General features: G+C 42.6%; 1 protein-coding gene across 1 annotated transcript; it reads left to right on the top strand.

Annotated features, from left to right (window-relative positions):
• The first annotated feature begins 341 nt into the window (after positions 1-341).
• LOC121540562 (cathepsin D-like) lies at positions 342-10,702 on the top strand. The gene is made up of 9 exons (XM_041849530.1): positions 342-810; positions 1,101-1,251; positions 1,425-1,548; positions 4,289-4,407; positions 4,491-4,687; positions 4,866-4,988; positions 8,774-8,918; positions 9,208-9,306; positions 9,610-10,702. Exons 1-9 carry the CDS (start codon positions 749-751, stop codon positions 9,754-9,756), a joined length of 1,167 nt encoding a protein of 388 aa, XP_041705464.1. The 5' UTR covers positions 342-748; the 3' UTR covers positions 9,757-10,702.
• The last annotated feature ends 1,056 nt before the right edge of the window (positions 10,703-11,758 follow it).

Genomic DNA, 11,758 nt, shown 5'->3' with positions numbered 1-11,758 from the left:
CTCCAGTTTTACATATTTCACTGGCATGTTTATCATTTATCATTCATACGACAGCTGCCATCTTCAGTATATAATTGAACCAACTGCTTAAACAGATTGTAAATATTGAAATATTCCTTTAATCTTGATTGTTTAAGAGCAGAAGCACACAATGCATTCTGAATGACACACATTCTTCCTCAGGTGGAGCGCTGCATCAAGATAATCATAATTAGGGTGGTGCTTATATTTGTCCTACTTCACACATGTACAAGTGGGTATTATACACATGTGTGAATTGCAAATTTATTTTTGCATATCCCACTCCCCCTGAGACACCCTCGGAGAGTGGGGTCACAGCCAGGGATCAGCCATTATTGATGGCGACCCTGGAGCAATTAGGGTTAAGTGCCTTTCTCAAAGGCACATCAGCAGATTTCTCAGCTAGTTGTCTTGGGGATTTGAACCAGCAACATTTTTGGCTTGCCCAACACTCTTAACCGCTAGGCTACCTGCCGCCCGCATAGCCTACATCAATAAGAATTAGCTTAGCTCCAATATTTGAACCTGGGAATTAGCCTCAGGTAGGTAATGTGTTGCATGACAGGAGTGACAGGTACACAGCAACAAGCAAACAAAGATTTGTATAAATTCCTCTCAGGAGAGACGATATCCAGTCTATGGATCCTTACTCTACAGTCCAACATCACAGCAGTGGTGGAGAAGCCATCAGAACTTGCATCGACAACAACCACAAGAAAGCCTCAAAATGAAGATTTTATATCTCAGTGTGTTAGCAACTTGTGCGTGGACGTCCGAGTCGCTCATACGGTATGATACACAGCAGATATGTTTTTAATAACATTTCTAGTTCATTTATAAAACATGTGCATTATTAACTGCATTAGTTATGTGTGGTTTGCAACTGAACATTACCTAAATTATGCAGTAATTCTATATGAATTATGTAGAAATAAAAATAGATTGCTGGAGATCTGTATAAAAGTATACTGCTTAAAACATTATTACTTGTTCATACTTAGTGAAGGCTTGATAAAGGTCCTAGAGGCACTGAGAAGATCCTTATGTCCTGTACCTTTTTTGTTGATTTTGCTATCCAGTATTCCCCTCACAAAGTTTAAGTCCTTGAGGCAATCTATGTCTGACTCAGAGAGGGATTTCAGTAATCTATTCCATGATTCCTACTCCGACACCTTTGACGACGATGACGCCAGTGGGCCCAGCAAAGTGGTTCTGAGGAACTATGTTGATGTAAGGGTCTGCCCGCCTTATGCACAGTATAAGTCATATAAAAGTCCTATTTCATTTGCACAGTAAGGGGCCTTATGCACAGTAACTCAAGTCATACTTCGCCCATTATGCATTAATCATTGTGCATTGGTTTTGATATATCTTCTTCATCGTTGATGTGATTGTGTCTCCAGGCTCAGTTCTATGGAGAGATTAGTCTAGGAACCCCACCTCAAATGTTCAGGGTGACCTTTGACACTGGATCCAACGATCTCTGGGTGCCCTCTTCCAAGTGCTCCGTCGCTGACATCACATGCTGTAAGTCTCATCATGCATTGTGCACATGGGTAGCATTTTCTCAGACTATTCCCTGTAGCATATACACTGAATGTACAATTCTTTTTTACTCTAGGAATATCATGTATATTATATGATACTGCAATTTAATGTTAGCACAGTCAGAGTCTAGGAAAGTAAAAGGCATATGGAAATATACACTGAGTGTACAAAAAATTAAGAACACTGCTATTTCCATGACATAGACTGACCAGGTAAATCCAGGAGGTGAAAGCTATGATCCCTTATTGATGTCACCTATTAAGTCCACTTCAGTCAGTCTAGATGAAGGGGAGGAGACAAGGTAAAGAAGGATTTTTAAGCATTGAGACAATTCAAATATGGGTTGTGTATGTGTGCTATTCAGAGGGTGAATGGGCAAGACAAAATATTTAAGTGCCTTTGAACGGGTCATGGTAGTAGGTGCCAGGCGCACCGGTTTGAGTGTGTCAATAACTGCAACGCTGCTGGGTTTTTCACACTCAACATTTCCTGTATGTATCAAGAATGGTCCACCACCCAAAGGACATCCAGCCAACTTGACACAACTGTGGGCATTGGAGTCAACATGGGCCAGCATCCCTGGGGAACGCTTTCGACACCTTCTAGAGTCCATGCCCCGACGAATTGAGGCTGTTCTGAGGGCAAAAGGGGGTGCAACTCAATATTAGGAAGGTGTTTCTAATGTTTTGCACACTCAGTGTATATTTGGAGTAAATGGATATAAGGTTTAAAAAGAAAGAGAGACCAAACCCAAGGGCGATTTAATGTCTGAGTGACATTTATGTCAATATTAGGAATAAACATTGTGAATGTGACTTAATGTCTTAGCTAGTTGTTTGTTCAGAAAATACAATTTCAAACTGATGATGTACAGTGGCTTGCGAAAGTATTCACCCCCCTTGGCATTTTTCCTATTTTGTTGCCTTACAACCTGGAATTAAAATTGATTTTTTGGGGGTTTGTATCATTTGATTTACACAACATGCCTACCACTTTGAAGATGCAAAATATGTTTTATTGTGAAACAAACAAGAAATAAGACAAAAAAACAGAAAACTTGAGCGTGCATAACTATTCACCCCCCCAAAGTCAATACTTTGTAGAGCCACCTATTGCAGCAATTACAGCTGCAAGTCTCTTGGGGTATGTCTCTATAAGCTTGGCACATCTAGCCACTGGGATATTTGCCCATTCTTCAAGGCAAAACTGCTCCAGCTCCTTGAAGTTGGATGGGTTCCGCTGGTGTACAGCAATCTTTAAGTCATACCACAGATTCTCAATTGCATTGAGGTCTGGGCTTTGACTAGGCCATTCCAAGACATTTAAATGTTTCCCCTTAAACCACTCAAGTGTTGCTTAAGCAGTATGCTTAGGGTCATTGTACTGCTGGAAGGTGAACCTCCGTCCCAGTTTCAAATCTCTGGAAGACTGAAACAGGTTTCCCTCAAGAATTTCCCTGTATTTAGCGTCATCCATCATTCCTTCAATTCTGACCAGTTTCCCAGTCCCTGCCAATGAAAAACATCCCCACAGCATGATGCTGCCACCACCATGATTCACTGTGGGGATGTTGTTCTCGGGGTGATGAGAGGTGTTGGGTTTGCGCCAGACATAGCATTTTCCTTGATGGTCAAAAAGCTCAATTTTAGTCTCATCTGACCAGAGTACCTTCTTCCATATGTTTGGGAGTCTCCCACATGCCTTTTGGCGAACACCAAACATGTTTGCTTATTTTTTTCTTTAAGCAATGGCTTTTTTCTAACCACTTGTAGTATATGATGAATGGTGGCAATTATTGCTGTCAACAAAAGGAGTCTGCTCATACTGAACATTGATCATAAGGTTTATTCAGACCACAAGCTTCAGCATGAGTTTACAGACACGCGTGGTCCGGAGAGCAGTGGCGTCCAATTCTAATGTCTGCTCTGTCCTATCTTCTTCGTGTACCCCTATTTATAACCAATGCAACAAGATGGGCTCCCTCTGCTGGCCAGTTTACAATACACTTCCTGTCTATTATATGTTACCTTATACTAAATATTGCCTTTTGATACTAACATAACCAACATTCCATTTCGTCATGAAAAACATTTAACAAAGGCATAATCTTCAGATACGATACACTCTTCCGTAAAGCCCAGCTCTGTGGAGTGTACAACTTAAAGTGGTCCTATGGACATATACTCCAATCTCCACTGTGGAGCTTTGTAGCTCCTTCAGTGTTATCTTTGGTCTCTTTGTTGCCTCTCTGATTAATGACAACTTTGTCCCTGAACTGTTTGGAGAGCCGCTTGCTTGGTGGTTCCCCTTGCTTAGTGGTGTTGCAGACACTGGGGCCTTTCAGAACAGGTGTATATATACTGAGATCATGTGACAGATCATGTGACACTTAGATTGCACATAGGTGGACTTTATTTAACTAATTATGTGACTTCTGAAGGTAATTGGTTGCACCAGATCTTATTTAGGGGCTTCATAGCAAAGGGGGTGAATACATATGCACGCACCACTTTGCCATTACTTATTTTATAGAATTTCTTTGAAACAAGTTATTTTTTTCATTCCACTTCACCAATTTGGACTATCTTGTGTATGTCCATTACATGAAATCCAAATAAAAATCCATTTAAATTACAGGTTGTAATGCAACAAAATAGGAAAAACGGCAAGGGGGATGAATACTTTTGCAAGGCACTGTCTGTTTAACGTTTTATTGCAGTGATTCACAGGAAATACAATGATACCAAGTCCAGCACATATGTCAAGGGTGGAAAAGACTTTTCAATGCATTATGGACTGGGAAGTGTAACCGGGTATCTCAGCCAGGATACATGCACAGTAAGTTTGGAAAGGAGGAGAAATGAACTGTTGTCACTGACAGATGATATAGTTTTAAATCGTCTTCTTTGCTCTTCTGTCAGATTGGAAGTGTATCCGTAAAAGATCAGGTGTTTGGTGAGGCCGTCAAGATATATGGAGCGAACTTCGTTGGTGCTAGGTTCGATGGAGTTCTGGGTATGTCTTACCCAACGGATGATGCCATGAGCCCTGTCTTTGACAACATAATGAGAGAGAAGTTGTTGGCGGAGAATGTTTTCTCCTTCTACCTCAACCACAGGTGAGTGGCGATAGTGAAGTGGAACACAGATCATTATTGTATTTTATACTTATTTATCCAGAAAGTCCCATTGAGCAGAATAACTGTAAGTTAACATGGCAGTTTTAGAAATCTACTTGTACCACTGGAAATGTACTGTAGATGCTGTCTTCTGATGGGCACTACTGTTCTGTGACAGGATCTCCTCCAACCAGCCAGGGGGACAGCTAGTGCTGGGAGGGACTGACCCTGCATACTACACTGGGGACTTCCACTATGTCAACGTCACCACAAAGGACCTCTGGAACATCCACATGGACGGGTTAGTGCTGCTAGCCAGTGTTTTTTTTATTTTAAAGTAACTGTCCAGTGTTTCCAGATTTCTATGAAATATGACCTATAATTAATTACAATATGTGTGAAAACATTTTTGTCCCCAAAAATTGTAATTAAGTATATTTAAAATAAACTTTTCTGTTTTGGAAGGGTATCGGCATATCCCAACAACAGAATGGTGTTGGTGTATACCTGTCTGTTGTGTTCAGTAATATGGTGTCGTAGCTCAGTTGAGTATTGAATACTGTTGCTTTAAGAATGTATCAGTCATATTGTCCATGCACAGAGGTGTGAGGTTTGGATAGGTGAGTTTGTACGAGATGTTAACATGTTGATCTGAAGTAAAGATGTTCAGTTTAATTGCACAAAAAGCCTCAGTGCATTTGTAACATTTGGCGAGGAGGATGGCCGAGTTTAGCTTACCTCCACAATCTCCATCGGTCTTGGGAGATCCACCTGTTCCATGGAATCGCTGGTTTCAATCCTTTTTTTAAATTTAACTAGGCAAGTCAGTTAAGAACAAATTCTTATTTACAATGACGGCCTACACCGGCCAAACCCGGACGACACTGGGCGCCGCCCTATGGGACCCCGAATCACAGCCGGTTGTGATACAGCCTGGAATCGAACCAGGGGGTCTGTAGTGACACCTCAAGCACTGAGATGCAGTGCCTTAGACCGCTGCGCCACTCGGGAGCCCAGATGTATATGATAGTTATCAATCTGCATGGAGCTGCACAAACGGGCGATTCTACTCCACTGTCTCGGTGCTGAGGGACAATATGTCATCTCCACTCTAAAGCCAGTAGATAACAAGTTTACATCGGCGGTCCAAGCTCTCTTGGAACACTACAGTGGCTCACGCAGTGTGATCATGCATAGTTTTCTCTTTAGACAATGAGCCCAACTGCTGGGTGAGTCCGTAGCACAGTTTGTCTCCTCCTTGAGAGAGCTAGTGGGACCACTCGAAAACGAATTTGTACGTGATCAGTTCATTGAAAAATCGTCATGTGCTCCACTGAGGGAGAAATTGTTGTTAGAGACCGAAGAGCTGACACTGGAGAAAGCACTGGAAAACAAATGGAAGTTGCTCTCGCTGACCTACATAAACTACAGAGCGCATCTCAGTGGGCGGGGCTTCACACACTGGCTGAGGCACCAGTGCAAAATGAGCAGGAAACCACTGGGGGGCTTCATTGTTCTAATTGTGGCTCCAGTGGGCATGCTACAAGAGCATCTCCATGTCCAGCAAAAGGGCAACGCTGCAAGAACTGCAACAAATACAATCCTTTTGCCCATTGTTGTCGTTCAGCAGCGGCAGGACAGCATCGAGCAGATGCAGGTCAAAGTTCACCAGTCTCCATTAACTCTGTACATGATGACTCAGTTGCGGCCAAGCAATGTGACTGCTACATTGAGGGTGTTAAAACCTCACTGGTGATTGACACTGGAGAAAAAGTGTCACTTTTGAACAAAGCCACTTATGACTCATTCTTCTCACACGTGCCACTGCAGAGACCAGCAGTATCCCTCTACAGCTACAACCACACACCGATCTCAATCATTGGGACTGTCTCACTGCCAGTCTGTTACAACAACAAAACCACACCGACCACCAAGTTCTACATTGCAACAGATGGCGCTAACATCCTCAGACTGGACTTATTTCATGCCCTAGGGTTCAAGTTGTCAGATTCAACTGGTGCACGTGTGCAGCACTTTCCTACACCAGTGCCTACGGAGTACTCACAACTTTCTGAGGTGCTAGTTCACCTCATCGGCCTACAGTCAACAAAGAGGTCAAGCCAGTAATCTAGCCATTGCGGAGGGTTCCGCTGACCCTTCGGAAGCCCATTGACAACGGACTTGACAACCTCCTTAACACCTCACCATGGGTCTCAAACCTGGTCATTGCACCCAAGAAAAATAGCGATCTTCAAATTTGCATGGACCTCAGGGCCGTGAACAAAGCGATTATCTCCGACAAGGACCCGCTACCAACCGCTGAGGAGCTCACAACCCATTTTTATGGGTCCACGTTATTCAGCAAATTAGACCTGAGGCAGGGATCCCTCCAGGTTCCCCTGGCACATGACAGGGGGCTGTTCAGGTACAAACGCATGCCATTCTGACTCAGCTCCACGCCCAGCTGTTTCCAGAAGATTATGACTCTTCTCCTGGCAGGCATCCCTGGAGTGTAAATCTGTTTGGATGACATTGTGGTACACTGTGCATCACAGACAGAGCACGATTCTCACTTGCAGCAGGTGTTTTGTCAGCTCTTCGAGATCGGGGCCAGACTCAACACAGAAAAGTGTGTGTTCGGGGTGTCAGACGTTGAGTTCCTTGGATACATCACCCTCATCCTGTCCCATAGTGGTCCTCTGTAGCTCAGCTGGTAGAGCATGGCGCTTGTAACGCCAAGGTAGTGGGTTCGATCCCCGGGACCACCCATACACAAAAATGTATGCACGCATGACTGTAAGTCGCTTTGGATAAAAGCGTCTGCTAAATGGCATATTATTATTATTATTCTCACCTTACCTGAGCCTCAGTCCGCAGCACAGCTGGCATCATTCCTCGGCAAGGAAACATACTACTTACAGTTTCTTCCAAGCTACGCTGTGACGTTCAGTTTAATTGCACAACAAGCCTCCATTCATTTGTAACATGGTCATTAAAAATATTCATGCGAGTAGTCCGCTGATTGGCCAGCTCATCCTCCATGAGGAAATAGCAAGCATTTGAGGAAATAGCAAGCATTTTTTTAAACGGTCTGTTTGAGAGACAAGTTTGAGGTGGGGTTTTTGAAGTGTTTTCTTTCTCCAATTTATGCTTTGGCCACAAATACAAGTATAGGATGAGTCAACAACATTATCTGGCTATGAGTTAACAGAATATTAACTTTTAAAAGTTAGATTTTCATGGGACAGTCATTAGGGTGTACACCCACTCTGCCCAGAGTGGGTGAAAACGTGCATTGGTGATGACATTTCACTTCCTTATGTTATAAAATACATTTTACAGAGACAAATATGATTCTTCATGTTCTGAATCGTTCAGTGGGATCTATCTCTAACATATCGTTAACATTATATACAAAAAGTCCGATTTCGGAACTGCATACATCCGATAAAATGCACCGAGCTCTGTCGCCGAAACCTTTGAGGATTTTACATTTTGAGAATGTACAAGTTGTTTCTGCTAAATTAGCATGGCACGAGCTGAAATAAACTAAAAGGCTTTGAAAATAAAAAGCTTGCAGTACGCTCAATGCTAATTTCCCGATTTTTTACCCTGCTTTTACTCCAATAGAAATTCAACGGATTATGATAGAGATATGAGGTTTGGACCATTGGTTTTGTTAGAGAGTTATTTACACAATTTACATATTATTTTAGCCATTGGTCAGAAGATGCGTTTTTGATTGGACACATGTTAAGTGTTGGTCCCATGTTTCATGAGCTGAAATAAAAGATCCCCTGAGGATCTGAGGAGTATTTCTGTCTGTAATAAAGCCCTTTTGTGTGGAGAAACGTATTCTGATTGGCTGGGCCTGACTCCCCAGTGGGTGGGCCTATGCCCTCCCAGGCCCACCCATGGCTGGGCTCCTGCCCAGTCATGTGACATCCATAGATTAAGGCCTAATTAATATATATCAATTGACTGATTTCCTTGTCTGAACTGTAACTCGTTGAATCGTTGAAATTGTTGCGTTAATAATTTTGTTCAGTATATTTCTCTAACTAAATATTTGGGTGTCTTTGGCAGTTTGAACGTTGGGGAGGATGTCAAGCTGTGTAAAGGTGGCTGTGAGGCCGTAGTGGACACTGGCACCTCCCTGATCCTAGGTCCTTATGATGAGATCAGTGCTCTGCAGAAGGCTGTCGGAGCTGTGTCCTGGAACCGTGGAAAGGTAGAACATGACAGATGACAGAGACTAGAATCTCCTATTACTCTCTATCTCTTCTCTCTATCTCCCTAATCCTTTTCTTTTGAAAATGCATACCAACCGACGAGTATATCGTCCTGGTATCTACCAAACCCAAGGGAGTAAAAATAATTGTAATCATGATGCTAAATAGGTCCTCGAATAGCCATTTCACAACTCTCTAGCGATTCTATTGACATTGAAGCATGTTAGCTGTGAGAGGGTAGTCTGACTGTTGTTAAACGCTAGCTGTCATTTCCCTGTTGTTTCACAGTACACGGTTGACTGTGAGAAAGTGTCCTCCCTCCCCACCGTCTCCTTCGCTGTCAGTGGAAAGGTCTACCCTCTGACTGGAGAACATTATATTCTCAGGGTAAGTACAGTATATATAGTATATCAGACAGTTTGTAGAGAAAACGAAATGCACTATATGGTACTGTAATGTTAGCACAGTCAGAGTCTAGGAAAGTAAAAGGCATATGGAAATATAAAGTGGAATAATTTAGCATCATTATAGAATAGAAACCTTGTTAGCATATCAGTAGATGTCACTGGTGCTCCTTCTTACCTTCTTAACTGTGTGTGTGTGTGTGTGTGTGTGTGTGTGTGTGTGTGTGTGTGTGTGTGTGTGTGTGTGTGTGTGTGTGTGTGCGGGCGTGCGCACGTGCATGAACAGTGGACTAGTAAGGGCAAGAAAGTCTGCCTTTTAGGATTTTTCGCCACAGGCTTCCCTGGCTGGACTCTGGGAGATGTCTTCATTGGAGCTTACTACACAGTCTTTGACCGGGACAACGATAGGGTGGGATTTGCCAAAGCAATATAAGGGAAAGAGAAAGGGGATACCTAGTCAGTTGCACAACTGAATACATTCAACCGAAATTTGTCTTCTGCATCCGCGTTTAACCCAACCCCTCTAGATAGCCCTGCCCAGTGAAAATAATGTTGAAAAAGAGAGTAATGCTAAAACACTTAAATTAGCTGCTGAGATTTATTGTGCTTTCATAGATTTAAAATTCTTATTTTAGAATAACAAACTTTGTACAATTATATTTGGCCTGAAAATGAGGCATGCAGACAATTAACTTCTCTCACACTGGTAACATTTGTATCATAAATAATTTTCACAGCATTCAAAGTTTAGTTTGTTTTATGAGTAAGTGGGTGCATTTTCCTGTGTTAATTTCCCATTTAAACATGACCTCTATTTTACATATTTGTGTGTAAAGAGATGAATGAATCAAATAAATACTTAACTCCCAGTTATTTGGCCATTGTGTGTGCGTGGTGTTCTTTCAGAGTAATTGCAGCTGATTGGGTGTAGTTATGATGTTGCACCAACAGCGATGTTTATCAGGATTTGTTATGGTTTTGCTGTTGCCATGAGGAAATGAATGTGGTTTCCTTTGACCTTGAATCACTTCAGCACATCCCCATCTATATGGACTCTCATTAGCCCAGCGTGCCCTCTACATGCTTTTCTTCCTGGGTACATTTATACATGTGTATTATTAAACTTTGGAATTCAGATTTGGAATTTGACATTAGGTATTAAGATAATAGTGATATTACTGATATATGAATGAGTGTTGGGTCATTAGACACAACATTGTTATGGCAATCCGACACAATTACTGCAGTGACAAATAACATTTAAAAAATGTATTCAGTCCCTGCAATGGGTTGGTTTGAGAAGTGGACTTGTTCTCCCCCTGCTGATTTTGTACGTTTGCCCACTGACAAAGAAATGTCTATAAAGTCTATAATTTTAATGGTAGGTTCATTTGAACAGTGAGTGACAGAATAACAACAACAAAATCCAGAAAAACGTATGACAACATTTTAATAAATTGATTTGCATTTTAATGAGGGAAATAAGTATTTGACCCCCTCTCAATCAGAAAGATTTCTGGCTCCCAGGTGTCTTTTATACAGGTAACGAGCTGAGATTAGGAGCACACTCTTAAAGGGAGTGCTCCTAATCTCAGTTTGTTACCTGTATAAAAGACACCTGTCCACAGAAGCAATCAATCAATCAGATTCCAAACTCGCCACCATGGCCAAGACCAAAGAGCTCTCCAAGGATGTCAGGGACAAGATTGTAGACCTACACAAGGCTGGAATGGGCTACAAGACCATCACCAAGCAGCTTGGTGAGAAGGTGACAACAGTTGGTGCGATTATTCGCAAATGGAAAAAACACAAAAGAACTGTCAATGTCCCTCGGCCTGGGGCTCCATGCAAGATCTCACCTCGTGGAATTGCAATGATCATGAGAACGGTGAAGAATCAGCCCAGAACTACATGGGAGGATCTTGTCAATGATCTCAAGGCAGCTGGGACCATAGTTACCAAGAAAACAATTGGTAACACACTACGCCTTGAAGGACTGAAATCCTGCAGCGCCCGCAAGGTCCCCCTGCTCAAGAAAGCACATATACAGGCCCGTCTGAAGCTTGCCAATGAACATCTGAATGATTCAGAGGAGAACTGGGTGAAAGTGTTGTGGTCAGATGAGACCAAAATCGAGCTCTTTGGCATCAACTCAACTCGCCGTGTTTGGAGGAGGAGGAATGCTGCCTATGACCCCAAGAACACCATCCCCACCGTCAAACATGGAGGTGGAAACATTATGCTTTGGGGGTGTTTTTCTGTTAAGGGGACAGGACAACTTCACCGCATCAAAGGGACGATGGACGGCGCCATTTACCGTCAAATCTTGGGTGAGAACCTCCTTCCCTCAGCCAGGGCATTGAAAATGGGTCGTGGATGGGTATTCCATTATCACAATGACCCAAAACACACGGCCAAGGCAACAAAGGAGTGGC

The sequence above is a fragment of the Coregonus clupeaformis genome, chromosome 26, assembly GCF_020615455.1.
Source record: "Coregonus clupeaformis isolate EN_2021a chromosome 26, ASM2061545v1, whole genome shotgun sequence".
Taxonomy (NCBI): Eukaryota; Metazoa; Chordata; class Actinopteri; order Salmoniformes; family Salmonidae; genus Coregonus; species Coregonus clupeaformis.
This window is presented reverse-complemented; position numbering and strand designations above follow the sequence as displayed.

Excerpts from the sequence above, each read along its gene's own strand:
- LOC121540562 (XM_041849530.1), top strand. The coding sequence starts at position 749 with ATGAAGATTTTATATCTCAGTGTGTTAGCAACTTGTGCGTGGACGTCC. Across the intron at positions 811-1,100 it reads ACGTCCGAGTCGCTCATACG|TATTCCCCTCACAAAGTTTA; the intron begins GTATGATACACA and ends TTTGCTATCCAG. Across the intron at positions 1,549-4,288 it reads CGTCGCTGACATCACATGCT|TGATTCACAGGAAATACAAT; the intron begins GTAAGTCTCATC and ends GTTTTATTGCAG.